The 25,130-nt window shown below is 46.1% G+C and overlaps 5 protein-coding genes and 1 long non-coding RNA gene across 12 annotated transcripts; 2 read left to right on the top strand and 4 right to left on the bottom strand.

The window, feature by feature from the left end:
- Positions 1-689: 689 nt before the first annotated feature.
- On the bottom strand, positions 690-10,416 carry Megf8 (multiple EGF like domains 8). Its single transcript, XM_064681544.1, has 6 exons — positions 9,786-10,416; positions 9,308-9,724; positions 7,302-9,230; positions 5,876-7,186; positions 2,257-5,818; positions 690-2,182 (listed from the first exon to the last, which is right to left on the bottom strand). The coding sequence occupies exons 1-6, from the start codon at positions 10,185-10,187 to the stop codon at positions 879-881; spliced, it is 8,925 nt and encodes a 2,974-aa protein (XP_064537614.1). The 5' UTR covers positions 10,188-10,416; the 3' UTR covers positions 690-878.
- A 43-nt stretch (positions 10,417-10,459) lies between these two features.
- Positions 10,460-12,135, top strand: RpL36A (ribosomal protein L36A). The gene is made up of 3 exons (XM_064681624.1): positions 10,460-10,579; positions 10,842-11,015; positions 11,828-12,135. Exons 1-3 carry the CDS (start codon positions 10,577-10,579, stop codon positions 11,963-11,965), a joined length of 315 nt encoding a protein of 104 aa, XP_064537694.1. The 5' UTR covers positions 10,460-10,576; the 3' UTR covers positions 11,966-12,135.
- On the bottom strand, positions 12,132-12,803 carry CCDC53 (Coiled-coil domain containing 53). The gene is made up of 2 exons (XM_064681613.1): positions 12,307-12,803; positions 12,132-12,253 (listed from the first exon to the last, which is right to left on the bottom strand). The coding sequence occupies exons 1-2, from the start codon at positions 12,762-12,764 to the stop codon at positions 12,214-12,216; spliced, it is 498 nt and encodes a 165-aa protein (XP_064537683.1). The 5' UTR covers positions 12,765-12,803; the 3' UTR covers positions 12,132-12,213.
- A 2,572-nt stretch (positions 12,804-15,375) lies between these two features.
- Cka (Connector of kinase to AP-1) lies at positions 15,376-23,394 on the bottom strand. 6 transcript variants are annotated; one of them, XM_064681568.1, is made up of 5 exons: positions 23,269-23,394; positions 21,651-22,348; positions 18,081-18,564; positions 17,801-18,019; positions 15,376-16,832 (listed from the first exon to the last, which is right to left on the bottom strand). In XM_064681568.1, the coding sequence occupies exons 2-5, from the start codon at positions 22,032-22,034 to the stop codon at positions 15,721-15,723; spliced, it is 2,199 nt and encodes a 732-aa protein (XP_064537638.1). In that variant the 5' UTR covers positions 22,035-22,348; positions 23,269-23,394; the 3' UTR covers positions 15,376-15,720. The 6 variants fall into 6 exon arrangements, with proteins under 6 accessions (XP_064537638.1, XP_064537655.1, XP_064537648.1 ...); XM_064681585.1 differs by lacking the exon at positions 23,269-23,394 and adding an exon at positions 22,982-23,095; XM_064681578.1 differs by lacking the exon at positions 23,269-23,394 and adding an exon at positions 22,739-22,910.
- On the top strand, positions 19,337-20,241 carry LOC135427910 (uncharacterized). Of its 2 annotated transcripts, none has more exons than XR_010436176.1 (2): positions 19,337-19,468; positions 19,650-20,241. It is a non-coding gene; the product is annotated as an uncharacterized LOC135427910 (long non-coding RNA). The 2 variants fall into 2 exon arrangements; XR_010436167.1 differs by having other exon boundaries at positions 19,343-19,585.
- A 266-nt stretch (positions 23,395-23,660) lies between the features above and the next one.
- Positions 23,661-24,259, bottom strand: baf (barrier to autointegration factor). Its single transcript, XM_064681638.1, has 2 exons — positions 24,038-24,259; positions 23,661-23,942 (listed from the first exon to the last, which is right to left on the bottom strand). The coding sequence occupies exons 1-2, from the start codon at positions 24,161-24,163 to the stop codon at positions 23,796-23,798; spliced, it is 273 nt and encodes a 90-aa protein (XP_064537708.1). The 5' UTR covers positions 24,164-24,259; the 3' UTR covers positions 23,661-23,795.
- Positions 24,260-25,130: the final 871 nt, after the last annotated feature.

Below are 25,130 nucleotides of genomic sequence, written 5' to 3' on the forward strand. Positions count from 1 at the left end.
TGTTTGTTTGTTTATGGCTGCTAAAAGTTGATGTGCGTTCAATTGAACAAAAGAAATGCACGACACAATAGTTTTTGCTTTTCCCTATCAAATTGACAATACACAAATACTTAACTTAAGACTTAAGATATAGTTTAAATTCCCGTTTGATCTTTTTATAGTCCAAAGAGCAGACAATGGTCGCACGCTGACAAAGACTTTCAGTAATTGGAATTTTGCTAGAAATTAGAATCGGTTTTCTTTTTATTGTTAAATGCATTTAAGAGTCCTTTCATATCGGAGCAAATGCATTTGCTTTAGATGAAAAAGTGAGCGGGTTGTGTTTATAGAACCTCTCGGTTCTAAAATCAGCAGACTTTGTCTCTTTGCCGTCGCTTTAACTTGTTGAGAATTTTAAGCGTCGAGCAAAATCTACATATGAAACCCTTAACTTTTCCATTTGCGAGCGACCATTGCATCATTTTTTTTTAAATTTCTTTTTGTTTATAAATGTGTGAAATTGTTTTGCTTTTCGATTTTTTTCACTTGGTTTTGTTCCTTTAGAAGCTGCTCTAAATTGTTTTTTTCGCTTCAGATCTTTTAGTTTTTAAGTATTATTTTGTCGTTAGCTAAACGTTATGTACAAAAAAATTGCCTAATCTATGCGTACAATGCCACAAGTACACATATGTATATTAATTATAGATATATATATCATATTTATATATATTATCTGTAATATATATATGCGGGTACATATATATATATATATAATTCACTAGTGCTGCTGCATATGGGGCTGAAGGGGAACGGCGGGGACGGGGCGGGATTTACGATAGATTAACACTTACATTTTGCGTCTGATTTACCAGAGTTGAGAGTTGAGAGTTTGGAGCCCCTTAGACCTGATGATGACGCTGGGTGCGCATAAAGTGGCGCGCATTGATCGGATATTGGCGCGGATAGGATATCAGGGTGGAGCCGAGCGCAATGCTGAGCGGCGCCTTGGAGCGGCCGGGCAGGCTGACAAAAACGGTGCCCACCGCGGCGAGATTATCGTTGGTCGGCTCAATGGCCACCAGCATGATTTCCGTGGCCTGTACCGGACGCGAGCTGCTTCTCAAGTGGCTCGAGTGGCCGTGGCTCGAGTGAGTGTGGCTCGAGTGGGTATGGCTCGAGTGGGTGTGGCTGTGGCTGGAGTGGGTGTGACTGGAGTGGGTTTGGGTGCTGCTCGTGTTGTGTGTCGGCTGGTTGTGCAGCTGGGTTTCGCTCTGGAGATGCTGTTGCTGCTGCAGAAGCAGCGCCTGGCGTGCACGCTGGCGCATGTGGCGCGTGGTGGTGGCAGACGTGGCCGGTGGACTGTTGTCCATGTCCAGGCTGGCGGAGGCCAAAAAGATCTGGGCAAACGGACGCTTGGCCAGGTGCAGCATCTCGACAACATGCTGGCGGCGAGCGCGACGCAAATCCGCGGCCTGTTTTACCTTCCAGACGATGACGCACAGGGCCAGAAAGAGAAAGAAGCAGGAGAAGAATACGGAAAAGAACACAAAGAGATCGATGTGCAGCTGATCCTGACGAAACACCACAGAGCCATAGCTCGGCTCCGGTCCGGATCTGGCGCGCAAAGCAATAAAGAAACGCGTCGCACTCAAATTGTGGGCATGCTGCGGCAGCGTCAACACCAGACGATTCCTTAGTCCAAACAAACGCAACAGCGTATTGCACTGATTGAGTGTCACGTGTGTGCTCAGATCCTTGGCGTACTGATCCTGTACCACAAAGCTGTGCCCGCCATGGCTGCGGCAGTCGTGCAGCTGCGGCACATAGAAGCTGCTGCTGCCGCTGCTGCTGCTGCTGCCAAGGCCCATCCCGAGGCCAGCGCTGCTCGTGCCAGTGCGTCGTTCCGGCGCGAACAGCTTCTGCAGCGTCACATTGTCGTGGCGGGGCAGGGCCACGTTCAGCGGATGTTCGCGCTTCGTTTTGGGCCCCCAATTGTAGCGATTGTCCAGGAAGATTTCGTGAAAGCCCGTCGTCTCATTCGTTTCGACAATAAACGAATCATCCTGCGGCGACATGAACACATCCAGTTCGCCTTGGGTAACATCAATAATGATGCGTATGTCCACGTTCATGAAGCGTGGCTGGATGACAAAGAACACCGTCTGGCCGGGCTTCAACGCCGCCGGCTTCGATTTGCATTCCTCTGTGGAGGAAAGGGAAAGAAATTGATTAAGAAATCTCGGAATTCGCAACTCGCAACTCGGAGAGCCTCCTCACCTATTGGCTTGGCATCGAAGCACATGCGCGACTCGACCGTAATTTGCTTGTAGCACTGGTGTCCATCGGTGGGATTGCCGGCATACGAGTCGCGGCACTTGGAGCATTGGACGCTCCAGCAGAGCTGGGCCGAGTTCTTGCCACCGCCGGCCGTGCAGGTGGCATCGCTTTCCGTATTGTTGGCGCAGTTGCACTTCTCGCCCGTGACGGCATCACAGACATTGCCGTGTCCATGGCACTGGCAGGGACGGCACTGCTTGTGCAGATCCTCGCTGCCGCGGAAATAGCCCAACAGGCAGCTGTCGCAACGATCGCCGGCTGTGTTGTTGGCACAGCGCAGGCAGGTGGCATTGTGGGCGGGTCCCTCGGGCAGGATGCGCTCCAGCTCGGAGTGTGTCATATTGAAGACAGCCGGATCCGCATCGTAGGCCACACACACGTCCGAATGGCCATGGCAATACTCCAGGCAGGGCTGGCAGGCGTGACCCTCGCGCGGATTGCCCACAAACAGGGGCTGGCACTTCTCGCACTGCTCGCCCATCGTGTTGTTGTGGCACTTCAGGCATATGTCCAGCCGGCTGCTCGACTCGCAGTTGGAATGCCCGTTGCACAGGCACTGGATGCTGCAGTTCTCGCCCACATAGCCAAAGTCGCATTTGCATTCGTTCGGCCGGATGCAGTTGCCCCGTACGCAGCCCTGCGAGCAGACCGGGAGACAGCTGTTCTGCTCCTCGCGATAGCCGGCGGCACAGACGCACTTATAGCCCAGGGTGGGCGTGTCCAGGTCAATGCACTGCTCGGAGACGGCATCACAATTATGGTGTCCATTCTCGCACTCATTCTCCGCCGGGCATTGCACATAATGCCAACTGACGACATCCGCATGGGTTAGCTGGGAATCGTTGCGCCAGCTGCTGTAGATTAAATCGCAAGTGGAGCCGGAGGGATGCTCCTGCCGGTGCTCGAGTGCACCCTCCGTGCAGATGCCATCGCCATTGAAGCCCTCGCGGGCACACCAGCCGCAATGGGCATGCTCCAGACAGCTGGAGCACTGGGTATACACATGACACGGTTCGGGACAACGTTCCAGCTCGCTAGCTTCCAGCACCAGGCCACAAACGCCGCCGGCACAGAGCAACGGCTGCGCGCTGGGCGACAAGCATGCATTCAACATGGTCGACCATTTGCAATCCGTGGAGGCAAACGCATCCGGCGCGGACTGCAAACAGCTGCTGCAATTGGTGTGCGTGTGACAGGCGGGCGGACACTGTTCGACCAGGCGATACGCATTCTTCTCGACCAGCTCGCGGGCAATGCACTCCACGTGGCCCAGTTCGTTGCGCGCCCAATGGCACTGCTCGCTGTGCAGCATGCACGCCTCGCAGCCCAGCTGATGGCACTGGGGCAGGGGACACAGTCCGAGCACGCCGACGCTCAGCTCCTTGGGACACCAGGCGCTGTTCCGCGCGCAATCCACGCCGGCGGGCACGCAACGTCCACGAATGCCGCACTCGTCGCACCACTGACAGACCGGGGTCAGCTCCTGGTGTATGGGCCAGGCGGCCAGGCAGGCGCTGCAGCTGCCAAAGCTGGAGCAATTGCGACTCGAGAGCCACACATCGTTGCAGGCGGGACCGTTGTTGATGATCAGCGTGCCATTGTAGTTGGCGCACGGCGCCCGGCCCTGGGTGAAGCAATGCGAACTGTTGCTGTAGGTGCTCTGGACGGTGCAGTAGCTGCAGCCCATATAATGGCGGCACATGGACTTGCCGCCGCTCCACAGCTGGCAAATGTCCTCGGGCATATTGATCCGGGTCACATGACTCTGTGTGGCGCTGCCATCCCAGCCGCCAATTACATAGATCGTACCACTGTCCGCATCGATGGTCATGTCCTCCGCATAGCTGGCCACCGGCAGGCGTCCGATAAGCTGGACATCGTCCGTCAGGCGCACCCACTGATTGCACGCAAACACATAGGCGATGAGCACATCTGTGGCATTATAGGGACTCGTCCGGCCGCCATAGACGACCATGTAGTGCTCCGTGGTGACGGCCGAATGGAAATAGCGCGCACGCGGCAGCAGCGAGGCGGGTGAATTCAGCTCCCTAAACGTGGGCAGCTCCGTCCAGCTGAGCTTTGTCAAATCCAGGGCGTACAGTCTGCTCTGCGCCTCGCCTGCCGCATAGCCGCCAAAAACGTAGACGCTGTGCGTCTCCACATGGTACACGGCGCTGTGCCCGAAAAGCACCGGCAGGCGTGCGCCCATCGCCGCCAGCTGCTGCCAGCGACCGCTGTCCAAGTTGAACTCCCACAGCTCCAGGGGGCGGGACTTGTTCAAGCTCAGGCCGCCCACAAGCAGCAGGGACTCGCGCTCCTGATAACGTATATGGGTTAGGGTGTGCCCGGCCAGCGCTGTGGGCGACTCCGTCTGGGCCGCGGGATCCATCTCGATTTGATGCCAGCGCTGGTTCTGTATGGAGAACTGCCAAAAGTCGGAGAGCAGACGCGAATTGGCGCCGATGCCGCCATAAATATAAATGTTCTGCTTCTTCACATAGATCTCGGCGGCGTGAAAGTAACGTCCGAGCGGCATACGATCCTCGGGCGTGGATGACTCCACGGTGACCTGCAGCCAGGTGCCGTTCTTCGTGTCAAACTGACGGAAATCATTGAGCGGCCCGTGACTGGGCGAATAGCCGCCAAACATCCACAGCGAGCCGCGTCGATCCGCATTAACCGAGTGACCAAAACGTGGTATAGTCTTGCGCAGATGCTCCAGTGCCTCGCTCAGCAGCTGCGTGTTGAACAGCTCCGTCATCACCAGGTGATTCCGCTGCACCAAAGTGCCGCAATCGGCGCCAGCATAGTTGTTGTTGCTGCATATGCAACGTCCGTATTCCGTGTCGCAATAGCCCTGCAGCCGCTTGGCATGGCAATTGCTCGGACAGATCTCGATCTCGCAGCGCGCGCCCACATAGCCGGCGGGGCAGACGCAGCGCTGCTGGACATCGCAGATGTGCGGATGCAGGCAGCTGCCCGCCACGCAATTCTTCACCGAGTACAGCGCATTGAAGCCAAAGTGTCGCCGCTCGCTGCCCTGTTTATAGTAGACGGTCACGTGGCTGGACCGTGCCTCGATGATGCGGGCCGCGCTGTACGGCTCGCAGACGACGGCCAGCAGCTGGTTCTGTTGTGCGGCGCCCGTCAGATCCGGCAGGCTGTCGTAGATGTAGACGGCATTCTCGTCACAGTCCATGACCAGGCTGTTCCATTGGAATTCCAGTTGCAGCAGTGACTTCTCCGCCTGCAACGTCTTTGGCTGCAATATCCAGAGGCATTCGCGCACCTCCAAACTGGCGCCCCAGGGCGAACGATACGACTGATAGGAGCCGATGGCGCTGCGTCCAATGCTGGTCAGAATGCCGCGGGATTCGCACTGATAATAACACTGGCCGCCGTCACGCGGATCGCCGTAATAGCCCGGCGCACAGTTATCGCACTTGAGGCCCTGTGTGTTATCCTTGCAGAAGCATTCGCCGTGGCTCACATTGCAGATGCCCTGTAAATGGAGGAGGAGTGAGTATATAGACTATATATAGCTTGATCTATTGCTTACCAGATCCTGATTGCCGTGGCCGTTGCACTCGCAGGGATGGCAGCCAACGTTGGCGGTGGCATTGCCGTAGCTGCCCTGGCGACAGCGTTCGCAGCGCTCGCCCTCGGTCCAGGCCTGGCACTGGTCGCATTTGCCCACACGATCCATGCAGGTGGAATGATTGTTGCAGCCGCAGCTGATGCCGCAGTCGGGGCCCGTCCAGCCCAGGTCGCATTTGCAGCTGTAGTCCGGCGCGCCGGAGCAGTAGCCGTGCTGGCAGAACTCGAAGCAGGTGCGCACACAGCTGAAGCGTCCGTCGCCCACATAGCCGCGCCGGCAATGGCAATTGTAGCTGCCCTGGGTATTCGTGCACTTGGCCTCCTTGTGGCAGTCGTGCAGTCCAAGACCGCACTCGTCCACATCCGGACACTGGGCATAGGCCCACTCGGCATCGTGCTGCGAGCTGCTGTTCAGCGCCAGCGAACAGTTGCCGGCGCTATAGCTAAAGTCGCCCTGCATGCAGATGCCCTCGATGGGATTGTCCCGATCGAAGCACCAGCCGCAGCTCAGCGTGCGCAGACAGGAGGTGCAATTGCGATGACGCTCGCAGGATTTGCACTGCTGCAGCGAGCGCAGCGCTGGCGCCGGATGCATAAGCAAGGTGGTCGTTGGTGTGGCAGAGGAGCCTGTTGCTGCTGTTGCTCCCAATGCTCCCGCTGCAGCTGTTGGCGGCGTGGTCACCTTGTCGATCCATTCGCGGCACATGCCGAACTGATACTCGCTGGTGTAGACGGCAAAGCTGAAGCACTGGGCGCTCGCCTCGCACCAGACACAGCGCCCGCGCTCGCCCAGACACTGATCGCAGCCCCGACGCTCGCGACACGGTCGCGGACACTGGGCAAGGGCGCGCACACTGCTGTTGGATTTGCCAATGCGTCCGCAGCGCGCATCGTCCAGCCACCACTCGCACTCGCCGTTGCCTGGCGTGGAGACGCAGGCGCGACATGTCACATAGTTGGAACAGTTGGCACACTGCGTTGGCTGGCTGATCAGATAGGCCCAGTGGCTGCCGTGCTCCGGATCGTGGGCCACACAAACGGCGCTCTCGTTAACGGACTTCAGATGACATTTGCTGGTCAGTGGACACCAGGAACAGGAGGCATCTGTCAGGCAGTGCAGACAGTTGCTATAATGTGTACAATCGCCCGAATAATACGGCTCCAGGTACTCGAACGTAAACGCATTCAGCTGACCGTTATACAAATGCTGCAGCTCCATTTTGGTCTTCTGATACGTGTTATAAATGTTGTTCTGACCAATGCGACGACGGGCCTTAAATAGGATAGAAAAAGGCAGGGATTAGCTTAGGATTTGATACCAAAATTTGTATAAATAAATTATATTTGCTGCTTTCTTTAATTTGCCTTAATTGGTCTTCACTTCTCACCTGGAAATCGATGAGGAACGGCTGTTCCGTGCTGGGCAGCTGGACATTGCTGCAATAGGATTGATTTGAGCTTTGGCTGGAGACATTGTCAAGCATATCCAGATTCATGCCGAGGCCGACGCGCAGCACCGCCGAAGAGTAGCTGCTGCAGACCTGTATGGCCGAGTTGTTGTTGTTCCATTGCTGCAGCGGACGCACAAAGCCGAGCAGGCGAGCCAGCATTTCACCCTCTTGCCGCTGCTCAAAGTAGGCTGTGGGCGGCGGCGAGGCAAAGTCCACCATGGTGGCATTCACAATGCCCACATAATCGGGCATGGTAAAGTTAACAGGATAATTGTATTTGATGTAGGTCAAGCCGGGACGACGATCGTTTCGCGTGCACATATCTGGCTGGCGTATTTCGGTGCCCTGCTCGCCCCACCAGCCGGAGCTGTCGCCGCAGATCCCATAGTTATCGTCGCGATGATGACAGCGCGCATTCTGCACACACCACGTGCACTCGTTGAGGCCCAGCTTGCTGGCCACGGAGAAGGCAGCGCCATTGCCGCCGCCCCACTGGGTGCCATGCACCAGACAGGCATGGCAATCGCCCAGCGAGGGACAGATGCCAGGACAGCGGGTGGTCTGCAGATTGGTGGTGCAATTGGCGCCAATTGTGCGGCCGTAGCAGCTGCTGTCCGCCGAGCACCAGCCGCATTCCGGATTCGAGAGACAAGCTGTGTGTGAGGCGTGCAAACGACAGGCCATTTCCGGATTGTGATTGTAGAGGGGATTCTCGACGCGCAGCACCTGCGGCAGCTCATAGGCAAACAGATCCGCGTTCACATTCCCATGATAGCCGCCCACAATTAGAAGCGTGTGATTGCGACGCAGTGCAGCCGCGTGGGCGAACACGCCCTGATGCTTCGGATACAGACTGTCGTCGGCGGAGACCACCTGGTTGATCCAGATGTGACAGCTCAGATGATACCAATACATTTGATTATCATAGCAGATCTCGTCCTTGTTATGGCGATGCGTATAGCCGCCAAATACGATCATATAATTGCCCGATATGGTTGCCGTATGAAAGGCGCGCTCCCGCGGAATGTTCGTGTCGCGCAGGGCCGTGCGCGGATACAGTATTTCGGTCCAATGCTGCTGGTCCAGCTGAAAGGCATAAATGCGATCCGATAGCTTCGAGAAGCGTGCCAAACTGGTCATAATGCCGCCGAAAACAATCAGCGAATTGGTGGCACCATAGTAAACCGTGGAGTGTGCGGCGAGGCGCACATCCAAGGTCTTGCCGCCACGCGGCTGCACCAGCTGCCACTGAGAGTCCTCGCTGAGCGGAAGTCGTATGCGATAAATGCTGGAGGAAAATTCACCCGACTCCACGCTCCCGCCAAACAAGTACAGGTAATCGGCAGCCGTGGTGAGGGTGTGCCGTGCCAGCGCCGGCGGCTGCAGCTCTGAATTGACAGCCATTTGCTTCCATTTTGCGCCGCTTTCCGTATTATTATATTGCCAGAGATCATTGTAGAAGCTGCCATTGGCATGCTTGCCGCCATAGATGACAAAGCCGCCAGGCACACGATCTGCAGCATGCCCGTAACGTCCGTGCGGCTGTTGATCCGTCACCTCCTCGAATATATCCACCAGATACTCCGTAAGCTCCTCATCTGTTGAGTTGGCATTTACCGTGGTCAGAGGCAGCGAGGAGCGCGTCCGTCGCTGATGCAAATTCGACTCGGCCAGCGTGTAGAGTATGTTGCGAAAGAAGCTCACATCGCTGGTCAGGCCCCACAGCTTGGCCTCGTCCTCGTTCTTGTGCTCCAGCACCGCCTTCAGCAGCGTATGATCAATCTTGTGCGGATGATAAAAATGACGGCGACTCTGCAGCGCTAGGCCCCACTCATCCTCCCATTGACTGCTACTGAAGCGATATATCTGCAAGCAATAAATGCAGTTCGATTAGATATTCGCACTAAATTCTTGCTCCATAAAGCTTATGTTATCTGACTTACCTGCAACGTGCTAATGACATTGTTCAGATCATAGCCACCAAAGACATAGAGCGCATCCTCGTCCTCCATGTAGACGGCCGTGTGTGCGGCCCGGGGCGTCATGCCCTCGGCATCGGTGGCCAGCCAACGCCAGCTGCTGCCCGGTGGATTATCGCTCAAATCGCATAGGCGTCCGCTGTAGCCGTTGGAGCAATGACAGATGCTCTTCTGGCACTTGCCCCGGCCCTGATGCTCGCCGCATTTCTGGGGGCACGCCTCATCCTCACAGTCGGGCCCCACCCATTCGCCATGACACACGCACTGATGGCCCACACACTTGCCATGATTGTGGCAATTGTTCAGGCAATTTGATATGTAGTAGGAAGCACGAAAGCCATCGAGCACATAGTTCGTATCACTGTACATGAGTATGAGCATCTGTTAAGGAAATAATCGAATTAGTATTGAACAACAAGGAGGGGAATTCCATGCTACTTACACTACCGCTGCGTGCAACCAGTTTCTGCGGTTGGGTGCGTCCACTGAAGCTACCTAACAGGGTCGAGTTAAAGGAATCGCCATCGTATACATAGATATAATCATAGGAGCACTCGGTGCCCATACTATGGAATGTTAGTGTTATAAATTGACTGTCATTTTTCGCTTTTATCAGCCATTCACAGTGCGAGTCCTGGGTGTAATTGTAGCCAGAGGGCCCGTCGCTTATTTCACCGAAGGGCTCGGTGAACACCTTGCGACTGCGATCGCATGGAGCTGTTATGTGCAGCTGTTCCGATTGTAGTGGCAATTGAAAGCAGATTAACCAAAATGTCAAGGTTGGCAGCAGTGCGTACATTCTTTGCATTTTAATTACACTCTCGCATTCGCAGCCCAATCTCATTTTTATGCTAATTGTGTTAACACAATGTCGGGCACATCCGTTTGTATTGTGTTTATCCGGTTGCAATTGTGGTGCTGCATGTTTTCCACTCTTCTTACATTGCACACAACTCTGGCACAAGGCCGTTGTCCACCAGGAAACTCGTCTACCGCTGAAAAAGTTATTATTTTCTCAGCTATTTTTTTGATGTGCAGAACTGCTTCTTTTTTTTTTTGTTTAATTTTACCAATTAGTGATGGGCAAAATTTATCACCACTTTTTCCCAGAGTGACTGTCAGAAATCGTGGTGAGTGTCAAAGTGTGGCAACACTGAATTTTGCCATCTACAGCGACACATAACTATTGCACATCTCTAATTCCGTCTTTTTGGGTTTTCTTTCCTATTCAAGATGGTAGGTGTTCTGAGTGGCCTTAACGAAAATCAACAAGCATCCGCGTTTACAGCTTTCAAAATGTAAAACAAATGATTAAATATTGCACAACACAATGTTTTCTGTGATTTGGTGGCAATATTAACCGAATGTGCGTACTTTAAATGCGTTCTGCTTGCGTTTCAAACTTTTGTGTTTGCGTCTCCAGTCTGTGATGGCGGCAAATTGTGTAAAAGGCTGTAATGAGCAAATAATAATCAATATATTTCTTGTAATATTATAGGTGAATGTACCGAAACAACGTCGCACTTTCTGCAAAAAGTGCAAGGTGCACAAGCTGCACAAGGTAACGCAGTACAAGAAGTCCAAGGAGCGCAAGGGTGCTCAGGGCAGAAGACGTTACGACAGAAAACAGCAAGGTTTCGGTGGCCAGACCAAGCCCATCTTCAGGAAGAAGGTAAGCTCGCAAAGATGGCTTTAAACAAATTTTTGGCACGTCCAGTAGAACTGAATTGCTGCGCTCATAAAGCACTAAGCTTTTCGTTGGGACATAAGTGCAAAAGTAAATTGTTGTTGCTGCATCACATCTATCTTATTACAGCTATGTAGCCTTTCTATAGGCGCATAATGCTGAGCCGGCACCAACATACAATAATTAAGATAAACAATATGGCACGTCCAGTAGAACTGAATTGCTGCGCTCATAAAGCACTAAGCTTTTCGTTGGGACATAAGTGCAAAAGTAAATTGTTGTTGCTGCATCACATCTATCTAATTACAGCTATGTAGCCTTTCTATAGGCGCATAATGCTGAGCCGGCACCAACATACAATATTTAAGATAAACAATATGGCACGTCCAGTAGAACTGAATTGCTGCGCTCATAAAGCACTAAGCTTTTCGTTGGGACATAAGTGCAAAAGTAAATTGTTGTTGCTGTATCACATCTATCTAATTACAGCTATGTAGCCTTTTTATAGGCGCATAATGCTGAGCCGGCACCAACATACAATATTTAAGATAAACAATATGGCACTTCCAGTAGAACTGAATTGCTGCGCTCATAAAGCACTCAGCTTTTCGTTGGGACATAAGTGCAAAAGTAAATTTTTGATGCTGCCTAAGGGCGGACTAAATCTAAGCTATGCATCCCCCGTCTGGGCGCATAAAGCTCTGGCACCATCAAACAAATATTAAATACGTTTTGTAGACACATTAGGATAATAATTTAACTTGTACTAATATGTGGCCCGTTTTTTTCGTTACCAGGCTAAGACCACCAAGAAAATTGTGCTGCGTATGGAGTGCACTGAATGCAAATACCGCAAGCAGACACCCCTGAAGCGTTGCAAGCACTTCGAGCTGGGTGGTGACAAGAAGCGCAAGGGACAGATGATTCAGTTCTAAGCGTGTCCAGCTTCGTCATGGATTCACTAATAATCGCCCGCTACCTTTTGATAATGAAGTGTTTTTAAGTTGTTTGATCGACTGCTTTTGCCTTGCCCGGCCGAGCGCTTTGTAAGCGTTTCAACTGGCTGTGCAACAAGTGGGAAAATAAAACAAATTGTAGAAGTAAATTTAAGCAAATGTTTTCATTTAAAAGTGTAGCATTCCGTATGCTATATCACAATATGTGCTCTCTAAAGGTGCAGACGTTATTCCAGCACGCCATCCTCCAGCATAAAGTCGGGTTTGCTGCAAATTCATTGTTAGTTATCTAGAGACGTGCGTCATATGATGCTACTTACTCCAGCAAATGTGGGTCCAGACCCTCGGTTTGCATTTTTATTTTAACAGCAGGCGCTGGCACGCCCACGTGCAGCATTTTAAAGAATTTCTTATAATGGATGTCTTCGCAGACCTTCACGCCTTTTACTTCAACTTCGGTGGGCTCTTCCGCCGCTGGCTTATCGATTTCGTCAGAGATTGTCGCTTCAATGTTTACTTGAGGCGTGCTGGAATTATCTGCTTCATTATCTACCGGTATTGAAGCTAATTTAGCCTCTAGAATTATTAAAGCTGCTTCAGTTCTTTGCAGCTGTCGTTCCATTCGCACGAATTTAGTCTCGCAATTCAAGGCGAATTCATTGAGAAATGTGCAGGTGCTAATTAAAAAGTGATTAACAAAGGCAAGAATGCGCTTTTGGTTCAACGGCGGTATCTGTGTTTTATCCACATCGCCCGTAAACGTTGCGCTTGCTTCCATTATTATTATTCTTAGTATTTACGTCGATAACTAACTTATTAATATGAGCTTTCGATAACGGTAGCCAACATATCGAAAAGCCACCACATTATTTGCAGTGCTTTAAGTGTAGAAACAGTGTTGTAAAAAGCTACTTAATTGTAACGTATTTCTTATATTGTTATTAAATATTTTATTTATTCGTTTTTATTATATCTTAACATGAATTGTGTGGATTTCATTATGTTCTGTTGTTTAAGTATTATGTATGGTTTTTCTCTTCGATTTATTATAAAAGTATTTATATATATAGTTTGTTTTTTGTGTTTATTTTCGTTAATATGCATGAGTTTTGTTTTCAATTTCTATACGTATAAACTTATGTGCAGGGAATTGGGTTCATTCCTCTATATGCTCAAATCTACAATGAACGTTGTACGACTTAATGTTTAATTTGCTTTTCAATATTTGCACGCGCATTCAGCTGTCATTTATCGAATAACACTTTGAATGTTTTGCGCTTCTATATATATTATATTTTGTGGCATTCCATTGCGTAAAAATAATAAGTATATACGTGTTTTACAATCGGTTTTTTTTTTGTTTTTTATCTTTTTGTAAGATGTTTCCTTTTAGAACGTAACGCATGCGTGTTGCTGTTGTTGAAAAATATGGCAGTGGATTTGTAAACGGTACAAAAATAAAAACCATTTTGTGCGAGTTTTCCCGTTTGACCCTTCATCAATAATTAAATGAAAATGCTGCCAGCAGCGAAATTTTTCTTCAAATGAAAAGGCAACAAAGGTATTTTTTTTTGTTTAAATTGGATTGGTTTTTGTTGTTTTTTTCTGTTTTTTCGTTCTGATTCCATACGGATGAACTGCATCGTTGTAAACGAGAACCCGCTGGTTCACAACGTTTTAGAAAATTGTGTTTTATCGTATTTCGTATTTATTATATTGTATTGAGAAATGAATTGGAGTCTCTTGGTGTTAAAAATCTCAAGGCCAAATGTGACGATACGGCTTCATTTTGTAAACTTTATTTAAAATAAAAATACATGGTAATAAAAAAATCAAAAATGTACAGTTAAAATTAAAAATCAATAGATTTAATGTATTAATGTTCTGTATGTATATGCGCATCACTCTGCTAACTGTGTCTGTGTGTGTGTGTGTGTGTTCGTATAATTACCATCATATTAGTAGTAGTATATCATAATCGCCATTTTCATATAGATCTACATGTGTGTGTGGGTGTATATTTATATATGATATCGCATTTTTCATTTGTAACAACTAAAGTACAAATTAAAATACACATAATTTATGTATATATATATATATATATAGTAGAGGATTTTCTTTTTGTATATATATATATGAATCATCGCTTGATGTTTTTCCTTTTCTTTTTTTTTGGGTTTTATATTAAATTTTTATCGAATATCAACTTGGGTTTAATTTTTATTTTAGCCACGTTTCGTTACGTTTTGTTTGTTTTTGACGAAACGCTTTTATAATAATTGTTAATACTAGTACTAATATTGAGTTGCTCGGCATTCATGTCCACATTTTAACGTTTATTTGATTACAATTTACGAATCGTTAAGCGATCCTAAACATATTCAACTACAAGTGTACGAAATCCATTGGATCAGCGATTGACGCCGTTTTCTTTTCTTCCCTCTTCTTTTTTTCTTTTAATACTAGGCATAAATTAAATAAATAGCTTAGCATACAGTTACCATATAGCTCAACGGCATTTATTATTTATATAATAATCTGGATCTGTATATGTGGATCTCTGGCCCAAGCATTGCGTACTCTTTGCATTTGTTTTGTTTTTGTTTGTTTTGTTGTATGAAAAATTATAGAAATAGAAGCATTTACTTTTCACTTAGTGTTTAATAAAGTTATCTGGCGATTGTTTGTGTTTACTTTCAACTAATCATGCGCATGCGCCACACACTCGCTTTCTACTCTCAATAAATAAACATCATGATCTACATCGATCATCAATCAGCATTATCGTCGTCGTTTACTAATCTTAATTTACAACTTGCACGCTCTTTGTGTTATCGGGGGAGGGGGGTTACGAGTTTTGCATATATATATATATATATCAATATATTTATATATATATGCCACTTATGGACTACAAATTTGATCGTCTATATATCATTACGTGAACGTTTTGTTAGATGAGTAAATTTGAAATGGCAAAACTTGCACAGCGAGTGGCCAATAAAAAAGGTACGTACATCATGCATCAATCATCAATCATCGATTACATCGTTAAAGTTAGCCAGTTAGGCGCAAGTTTCTCTATATAAAATGTACAGTAAAACATCCACTGGAGCAACTATTGACACAATCGCTGCGCAGTTTAGGCAAAAAACTAAAAGCTAAAAACTAAATTGTCATCGATTGGCAATTGTCTACATTAAAAAGAAAAGAAACTATATAAAATTGTTGAGCTTGCGGCTTAAAACATGCTACAAAATCAAGAACTTTACATTTGTTGTTAACAAATAGATACATTTGTGAGTGTGTGTGTGTGTGTGATTAATATGCGGCATGGTTTTGTATTCGTATTCGTGTGATCTTTTAGATTACAAATGTGCTCGCTCTTACGCTCGGAAATGCCATAATAATGTAAATTTTATTATATATTTTTTAGGTTGATTTTGCCCTTATTCTTGTTTTTTTTAGTTTTTTTTTTTATGTATGTATATAGCAATGTGTTGTGTTGCATAATTTGCGGTTGTTGTTCATCTCTTGTATATAATTGTATAATTAGATTTAAATGTATAGTATAATGTATATATATAAGTGTATTTATATGTATAATTATTTAACTCGAACTCGTAATCGCTTAGCTGAGAGCTGCTGCAGCATTGGCTGTGTGTGTGTGTATGCGTGTGTGTGTGTGTGAGGGGATTTAGGGGGAGGATTGGGGTTGGGTAGTCCTAATCTTAAACAAAGACCTTGGCCAATCCATCGGCACCGGCACTGGCTATATAGGGCTTGGTTGCATGGAACGCCACATCGAATATGCTCTCATCGAACTTCTTACGGTGTGCCGTTATCTCCTGTACGCACGTCTTATTGTCCAGATTCCATAGGCGTATGGAGCAGTCATGCGAGCCGGACAGCAAATACAGTCCATGCGCATCGACCGCTAACGATGTGACTGGCTCCAAATGCGCGACCATCGAATGCACCAGAGTTCCGGATGTGTTATCCCAGAAGCGTATATGGCGATCCTCGTGCGCCGTTATGGTGATGGGCAGTGTCGGATGTGAGACGACCTTATTGATGAACTTCCCCGTATTGCCGGACATCTCTTGTGATGCCTCCAGTTTGATCACCTGCTTGCCCGTCTCCGTATCATAGATGATGCAGTGTGCACTATTATAGGCCACCACAATGTGATCCACCTCGTTGCGCACAAAGTCCACGGATGAGGGCCCGCCCTCGGCCTCCGCGGCCGTATAGGTGCGCAGCAGCGGCTCCTTGGTGTATGGTGACCACAGCTTAACGGTACCATCCGCCGAGCATGACACAATATTGTTTTGCATGGTGGTCAGACCCCAAACGGCGTCCGTGTGCCCCTCCAGTGTCCCAGAATGCACATTCGGATCGTAACAATCGTATGGATCGATATTGGGCGATGGCAGCTGCCAGCATTCGATGTTGCCATCCAGGCCACCGGAATAGCATGTCTCGCCGCTGGAGGACATGCCCAGGCACAGCACGGGTCCGGTATGGGCGCGGAACGTGTACAGCGGTTCCACATCAAGACTAGCGGACTTTTTGGCTTGCACCGTTTTCTGTAGATTCCACAGCTTGAGCGTATTATCCTCGGAGGCGGTGATTAACACCGGCTCCTCCGGATGGAAAATTAGCGAGCGCACACCATCGAAATGGGAGCGCAGCGTGTACTTGGCATTCCAGGTCTTGCGATAGCCAGCTCCGCCAGCACTGCCGCCGGTGCCGTCCTTGGCATTCGCATCGTATGCACCGTCCGACTCATTGTTGACCGTCAGTTGCGCCAGCTCACCCAGTCCCAGTGAACCGTCCACCTCTGCGAAAAGAAAATAACAAAAGAAAATGTTACTGGGCAAGGCAAACAAAGGACTACGATAAAAGCAGGCAAAGCCATCAACGGAAACAGCGACAGTATCGATAAGTTACCTTTTCAAATAACTATCGATATGCGTATGTCTATCGATAATTGTACTTTTTTGATATATGGGCAATTCCTAGGTCTATTACGTGATATTTGCAAATATATATTAACAAATAAATGACTAATCAAATAGTAACACGTTACATGACGGATTATCAAAGTTATTTTCGACTTCCGGTTTAATGAATAATTATTTTGTTGCATTATATTTATTTTATTTTTTTTAATAATAAAAACGTTACGTGACGCACGTTATACGAAATATATTATGATAATTTAGGCGAGATTTGGTTAATATAATTTTGAACTTCAGCTTTTTATGAGCTTCAAAAAGACCGATAACGGATTCACATTTATTTAGTTAGGATATAAAAATTAACACAGGAATTGCCCATATAATTTTTATAAATTAAGTCAATTTGAAGATATAATTTTATTTGTAAATTTTTATCGATTTCCATCGATAGCTTTGCAGTTCTTTAATTTGTTAAGTTGTATGTTAAGCTGATGAGTAAAAAGCACCTTCGGTCATAAGATTCATATCGTTTAAGAGCTGCTCTCCCACCTCGGCCTCAAGATCTATGCAAAGATGATCGCATCGACAATTAGAGAGAAGCGAAAGAAACAGAAAGCGGAAAGCATAAGACAAATACAGCGTTTCTTCTTGGTTTGAGGGAGGTTCTTTTTTTTAATTTTGGTGGATTTTTGGTTGTTTTGAATGGAACGGAACTTTGCAAAGTAACAATTTAAATGCACACTACATAAGGTGAGGCGACAGGCGGCGGGAGGGCTAAGTTAAGTTGGTGTACGGGAGTGGATGCAGCATGGATGTGCTACGAGTATGTAGAATCGATGGAACATACCTTCGGTAAGCATATCCTTGCCGGATTTGGGCCGTTTGGCCATTTTGACATCGGTATCTTCATTGTCGGTAGCGACCATTTCCAGATCATCGGATATCTCATCATCGTCGGACATCTCTGTCGGTCCCAGGAACTCAAAGTTGGCCATGACCGCCGCCTCCGTGTCCAGTATGATGGCATCGTTCGATTGTTGCACTTTTTTAGCGGGAGTATGACGGCCTAATGTGAGCAAATTATTCAAATCTTCAACAGGGGGGGAAGAGGGTGTACAATGACCTACCTTCCGACTCTGAGGCACGTTTATTGCTCTCATTTCCATTAATATTCGGACTGAGATTCTCGCCGCCAATGCCGCCGCTGCCAACGCCACCGATTCCACCGCCGCCGCCGCCATCATGATCCGCATTATTGTTGAGGCCAAGTATGGAGCGCACACGATTCGAGCGCACATCGATTATGTTGTCTGTGTAGCCAATTTCGGCCAGATATTGGCGCAGCATTTGCCTGCCCTGCCGCCACGTGGTGTTCGATACAGAGCTGTAGGGCACTTCCGAATCGGTTGCCACATCGCCACCGAGGCCACCATCATCATTTGACGAGGGCTTGAATTCGTTCAGTTGCGGCGGATCGGTTCCGTATTTTAATCGATAAAATTTCGCTCGCTCCTGACGCAGCGCATACTCCAGCATCTTTATGCGTCGCGTCAGGTCAGATTTGAGGCTCTCCAAGCATTTGCGTTCGCCCAGCAGCATCGCGATACGCGCCTAAAAATATATATTAAAAAATAGATTAGTTCAGATAATATTTTTTAAAAATCGATAACTATCGATAACATGTCGAATATTTTAATAACTATTCAAAGCTCGCCTTTATAACGTTAGCTAAAGCTTGGAATCAAATTCATTTTTAACATGTATATCGATAACTATCGATCAAGAATGTAATTTATGACTTTGTTTATGATAATTATCGCTAACTTGCTCCTTTTTCAAAGCTAAAAGCGAATCCATCTTTTTGGTGCGTTTGCAACGGGACAATCATAATAAAGTACTCGATAGGTTGAGATTTAAGCCTAAATATCGAGAGCATATCCATATCGAGTTCCTCGGTGAGGAAAACTATCTCAATGGATTTTAGCTCATCAATGTATATAGATACATAACTATTAAGCATGCATGTATATCCATATGTTGCATTGGCTACAGGGTATAATTAATTTTCATTAATGTAACACTTAAAAGCTTTCATTGTGCTCTCCGCGTATGTACGCATATAACATATGTGTGTGTGTATAAATGATAAATGTGTGCGTCTCGTTGCATTCCAATTGCGTTTGGCGCGACGCTGCGGCGGCCTCATAATTGACGGTCCGCTGCGCCACAGCAAACGAAAAACAAAAAAAAAAACAATTAAATTCAATTAATTGTAATATAAAATTACAGACTTGCTCCACTAATTGTTGCTCAAGAGTGAAAAGGATAGAAAATGAGAGCCAGAGCGAAATCAGTACCATTTACCGCTATCCGGCGTAACAAATGTAAGGTTATGTAGCATATTTCTGCGCAACACATTGCGTTAGTGAGAGGGGGGAAAGCAAAATATTGTTGCAAAAACGCCCCCGCACTAACCAACAGTAACAGGAACGGGACAAAAAGAAAAAGAGGACAGGTGCGTAACGATACCGCATACAAAAACTTTTGCTTGTTTCCTCTTCGGGAAACTCATTCAATGTTCTATCACAGAACTGGATAGTGTATACACATAAGCACACACACACACACACACGTACGCACAATTGGCCTGCGCACCCAAAGCAACAACAATAACAATTTCTACATTTTAATAACAGAAACAGCAGCGCATGAGAGAAGCAAAGAGAGCAGCCGACTGGGAGTAATCATCAGAGAGGGAGAGAGAGCACAGCGCGTAACTGTGCCGCTATTTGATTTTATACACAATTTGTTTCATTATTCTTCAGTTGCTGTTGCGGCTGCTGGTGCTATTGGTATTGTTGTTGCTGTTAATGGAAACATGTTCTGCATTTGAATTAAAATTCAATGGCTTCGTATTCGGCACAGTTGCTAATTAAAGCACGCATTTACCAGTAATATGTTAGAATGCTGTTCGCGTGCCAGTACTGAAGTGGCTGCTGAATGAAAAAGGTGGCAACTGCAAAAAGCGACAAAGGGCACACTTCCATGGTATGGCCACGATAGTCAGGCAACTGCAACAAGAGCAGGGAATCGCAATGGGTTCGTGTGTTTATGCTAAACACATTTTAAACTACCCAGTGACATGCAACGGCAGCGATGACGTCTACTAAGCAGAAAATGTGGGCGGCAGGTGGCGCATATTCATTTATTTTCTTTGCTTTCTTTATAAAAATATACAAACGGCAGAACAACAGTCATTTGTTGGTTCAAAATATATGAATAATTGAATTTGTTTTTGGCATTGAAAACTAATGCGGAAGGTAGAGTTAGGCCGTGTTGTGTTTGCTTTCGTGACACGAAAACGTACTATAATTGAAAATCGAGCAAGATTTTACCGTAGTTCTAGACAAAACATGTACGAGCTTATATATACATATACATATATATTGTCAAAGTCATGATGATCATAATGTTCGTGCTTGTTAACTACGACTCGCACCCATCTCTAAGAAATGAGAAAAGAAATTAAAACGTAAAATAAAATAGGAAATGACAAATGCAAACCGAGCCGACATTTTTATTTTCTTCTCACATCGAAGCGATCAATCGTCAAATGCAAAACAAATAAGACTAATTAACAGCTGGCCTGACGGCTTTTGCCATCGATTCAAAAAGCACCGACAGAGGGAGCGGGCGGGGAGTTAACAGATTGTACAATGAACCGGGCCCGGCACAAACACAAGGACGTTGCATGTGCAGCACTGACACTGACACACAAACAGCCGCAAGTCAGAAATAGACGCACGCAGCGTGTGGAGCCCGGCGCACGACATATAACACACACACATGCGTACATAGGCATGGCATGTCCATATACTGAGTTTGTGTGTGTGTATGCAAAAGCGCTAAAATGGCTTCCAATGTAGTGGCTGCTGCTGCTGCTGCTGGGTATGGTATGGGGGCCGTCGTCTAGTCGCTACCCACTCTCCGCTCAATTTTCATATTCTTTTTCTCATTTTTTTGTTTTTGGCAAAACACAAACAAGGCGAACAGGTTCATAAATGTTTGCGACAAATTTGTACGGTGTGTAGGTAAAGTGCAGCGTCACCGTCGCCAACTTGTTTCGAGTGCAGTGACGTTTTGAATGTCACTTGTTTATCAGAGCGTAACGGAATGTACACTGAGTGCATCGATGCTGCGTAGTATCGATAACGATAGCACGTTTAAAGCTGCGATTGCATTTTTTTTTTGGTGAAAGAGATGCATAGGGGGATAGGGAGGGAGGAATTAAGCAACCGCTTGACCCATGCCGTGATACAAAAGCATCGATAAGGTGATCAGCACGCACACATAGAATTGAGGAATGTAAACAACAACAGAAATGCCCAGAAAATTTCCCTTCACATAGAAATCAGGAATATAAACAGAAATGCCTAGAATATTTCCCTTCTATGTCGTTAAAGTTCTTGCTAATGCGATAGATGGATTGATTTTATAAATTACGAAACTTGGTACTTTTATGCTTGGTAAAATAAATATTTCGATAGCCGTTGCAGCTGAAGCAAACAGACCATAAAGTTACAAAACAAATTAGGTACTAGAAATTGTTATGCGCTGCCAGCTAAACTCATTTCCGCGGTACAAATGCAGAAAAAGAAACTCATTGAAATGGAAAGTGAGCTTTAAGGAGGACTCACCTGCAGCTCGGCCCTGTCGACATCCCATTGTGAGCGCTCCAGTTCGAAGCGCGACCATTCGTGCTGTATGAAATGCAATATGCCCGGAATTGTGTATTGGGGCGTGGTGGCCTGCTGATTATTGGGTCCACCGCCGGGTCCACCCATGCCATCGTCGCTGCCGTTATTGCCACCAACGCCGCCCATTCCAGTGACTATGCCACCCACATTGGCATTCTGTCCGCCCAGGCCGCTGATACTGAGGCCACCGCCGCCGCCGCTGCCCAAACTGTTGGATAGCACACCGCCGCCGATAGCTGAATTGGCAACACCAACGCCCAGAACGGCTGCACCACCGACCGGCTTGTTATTGATGCCAGCGGTGGCTCCCGAATTGGTTCCCATTTGTGTTTGTTGTTGTTGTGGCTTGACGCTGGCTTTTCTGGTTGCTGTTTGTGTCGCTTGGCGTAGCCAGATGCTGTCGTCGCCGTTGTAACTGTTGTTGTTGTATCTCTGCCTCTGGTTCCGTTGTTGCAGTCACTGCAGTTTGTTGTTTGTTTTTTTTATTTATTTTTTTTTTTTGTATTTGTTTTTTGATCCTCTTTTTATTGCTTTTGGGTTGACAAAAATTTCACTCGATGGCGTAGGACACGTTAATTGGTCTGGTTCTTAAAGCTTGCCCTCGAGTGTTATTTTCTAGCTGGTTGCTTTTATTGGTCCTGTTTGGAAAAGACAGAACAGAATTGGCCAGACGTAAGACAAATGAGGTCATTGAATTTTCGACGAGCAGCAAACAAGGAAAAGGATACGGGCTTAAATAACTGCCCGCCTGTCTCCCGGTTCGCTTTGGCTCTTTCTCTCTCTCTTGTTCGCACTTCACCGGAACCGTATACGCCCCCGCTCCGCGCGCGCGTTCTCTCACTCTTTTTACGATACAACAACGTCACAAACACACACAACACAACACACGCACACACATACAGGCGCACTCACCCAATCGCACTGATTTGAATGACAACGACAACGACGTTTACTACTATTTAGGCACACATATTGAAGCTACGTTTCCAGCACATACAACTTTTCACAAATCTATTAATTTTACTCACATTTACTTGAAAATTTTGTTGACTATTTACAAATTTTTCCAAGGAAACGTTGTTGCTACCGTTTTTTCGACTACGATTTTGGTTAGAGACGTTTACGCAAAAAAAACACACACACACACACGCAATTTTTCTGCGACGCGAAGAAGCATCAAAGTGTAAATGCAGACAAACGACTTTTTTGTTTGATTACGCGGCATAGGATCACATTAAATATTTTTCTATGTTGGTAATTGCGCTATTTACGATTTGTTACGAATATAATTAATGCAAACGTCGTGCATTGCACACAAAAAGTCGATTCAGCCGTTTGTCGCACAGAATGTTTGGCCTGGAACTCTGAAACAACAGAGTTGCTGCTGCACGTATATGCTTTACTCGCTCACACACGTTTTATTAGCCGCATGACTGTATAGCTATCCCAGTCGACGTATCTATATACAAAGAAAAACACACTAACACAAGCGCACCCCAAAGCCGTACTATTTTCACTTTGTTAATTCAAAGAAATGTGACATATTTTTGCGTTTTACCAATTAAGCTAGCGCCAGTTACGCTTAGCTTATTTTGCACTTTAAATCACCGTTTGGTTATGTTTAAGAAATGTTTATTAATTTTTCACGCAGCTGCTTTCATTCCATTCACCTTTATTTTTTTCAAAGTCCGGCAACTACCAAAACTTATCGGACCACAAATATAATTATTGTTATCGGTTGCTAGATTTTTTTGTTGTGCCAAACAAATAACTTATCGAATATATTATTTTAAAGATTTAAATACAATTTTTAAAAAATTAAATGATTTACGATTGCCTACGTTGGATTTAACGTAAAATACCCGAAAGAATTCTATAATTTTAATTGCCCTTTGCGTATGTGCGCGCTGTATTCCCTAAAGTAGCCCAATAATGGCGAAGGGCATTCAATTCCAATTAACATTAATTTACATTTTAATGATAGCTTACATTACAGTTGACAAAACATATATCAATGTGTGGAGATTATTATTGTATGAATAAAAAGAATTGCTTGTCCGAAGATTTCCACTAGTTTCACATCCTTTACAAAAACTCCTCGCACCAATCGTTTAAGCAATTGTAGCAGTCGGAGGCCTGCTTTGAGCTAGCATGGCAAACGTCCTTCATCCAATCCTTAAAAAGCTCTTCATCCTTTTTCAGGACCAAATACTGACCGAGTACAGTGTACGCCTGAAACATAGTTAAAAGCAACACAATTCATTTTTTACGAATGTAAACAATTGCGTTGTTTTTTTTTTTTGAGCACATGGCGTCATCATATTTACCTTATCGAAACCCGCCTCGGTCAGGCGTCCACCAAGCGTTTCGCCAATGCCAGCCAGCTCTGTTACAGACTTTTCGCCCATGGGCTCCGCCACAAAGTTTTTGTATTTTTGAGTTGTGCCCGACATATTTTAATCGCTATTTCAATTAATTCGATGCTTCTAATCTTAAACAATAAAATGAAATTGGTAATTTAGTGAGTTTCGCGGCGTTTCTAAAAAATGACGCACAAAAAGAATGCGACAGTATCTGGAAAGTACCAAAATACCATAACGGCAAATATCGATATATGTCAAAGGCAACCCTGAGATAAGAAGTTATTGTTCGCTAAAATTTGAATATTAACGGGGAAATATTTTTAAACAGAAACTGTTCATATTATCATCATATTCATATTATATTATTGACAAAATTGCAATTCTTAAATAATTAAAGAAGGTTTAAAGAGGGCAATAATTGTTAATTTTAAACAATACAATTATATTTTTCATACGAAAGAGCAAGAAAATGCTATCGATTTTATTTCGATAAGAATTGTGGAACTTGTTTTATTATTTAAAATCGTAGCATACTTTTGCTAAGATAAGCATAGCTTAATGGGCTTCGAAAGCCTGACAAATAGAAAGAATAATAATAAAAATGAATGATTTAATGAATTTGAAAATAGTTCGTTATACCAAAAGTAGCTTTTTTTTGGCCAACTGTACTCCAAATAAAATGCACCCGTTGCATGCACCGTTGAATTTAAATTTTAGTCTGACCCAATTAACCCCTGTGGCGCCTGATAAGCTGCCTTTTGCAGGTGATTCGGTTTTATTCGGGCAGCCAGTCTTGATTGACAACTGGCCCCGTCGCAGTTTAACTGAGTTTTACTGGGCTATAAAATCCCGCCAAGTAAAGCGAAAAGGTTTTAGTCACGACAGCAAAATAAAGGCTGGAGAAAATGTTAAAGCTGGCGCTGAGTTGGCTCTGCTTAACAGTTGCTTGGCCAGGTGAGTGTGTCTACCTGACCGACTTTCCAGAGCCTGATTAATTGAAGAGCTCGAGAGGCTGATGACATCTGAGGAATTAATTACTGCCCAGCCCCGCCCAGCT

This window comes from Drosophila montana, unplaced genomic scaffold (assembly GCF_035044405.1).
Source record: "Drosophila montana isolate Dmon_TW-CO22-7 unplaced genomic scaffold, ASM3504440v1 contig_1407_1, whole genome shotgun sequence".
Lineage (NCBI taxonomy): Eukaryota > Metazoa > Arthropoda > Insecta > Diptera > Drosophilidae > Drosophila > Drosophila montana.

Excerpts from the sequence above, each read along its gene's own strand:
- Megf8 (XM_064681544.1), bottom strand. The coding sequence starts at position 10,187 with ATGAGATTGGGCTGCGAATGCGAGAGTGTAATTAAAATGCAAAGAATG. Across the intron at positions 9,231-9,307 it reads ATGTCATTAGCACGTTGCAG|ATATATCGCTTCAGTAGCAG; the intron begins GTAAGTCAGATA and ends TATTGCTTGCAG. Across the intron at positions 5,819-5,875 it reads GCCACGGCAATCAGGATCTG|GGCATCTGCAATGTGAGCCA; the intron begins GTAAGCAATAGA and ends CTCCATTTACAG.
- RpL36A (XM_064681624.1), top strand. Across the intron at positions 11,016-11,827 it reads AGCCCATCTTCAGGAAGAAG|GCTAAGACCACCAAGAAAAT; the intron begins GTAAGCTCGCAA and ends TTTCGTTACCAG.
- CCDC53 (XM_064681613.1), bottom strand. The coding sequence starts at position 12,764 with ATGGAAGCAAGCGCAACGTTTACGGGCGATGTGGATAAAACACAGATA. Across the intron at positions 12,254-12,306 it reads CTGGACCCACATTTGCTGGA|CAAACCCGACTTTATGCTGG; the intron begins GTAAGTAGCATC and ends ATGAATTTGCAG.
- Cka (XM_064681568.1), bottom strand. The coding sequence starts at position 22,034 with ATGGGAACCAATTCGGGAGCCACCGCTGGCATCAATAACAAGCCGGTC. Across the intron at positions 18,020-18,080 it reads ACGTGCCTCAGAGTCGGAAG|GCCGTCATACTCCCGCTAAA; the intron begins GTAGGTCATTGT and ends TGCTCACATTAG. Across the intron at positions 16,833-17,800 it reads CAAGGATATGCTTACCGAAG|AGGTGGACGGTTCACTGGGA; the intron begins GTATGTTCCATC and ends TTCTTTTCGCAG.
- baf (XM_064681638.1), bottom strand. The coding sequence starts at position 24,163 with ATGTCGGGCACAACTCAAAAATACAAAAACTTTGTGGCGGAGCCCATG. Across the intron at positions 23,943-24,037 it reads CCGAGGCGGGTTTCGATAAG|GCGTACACTGTACTCGGTCA; the intron begins GTAAATATGATG and ends ACTATGTTTCAG.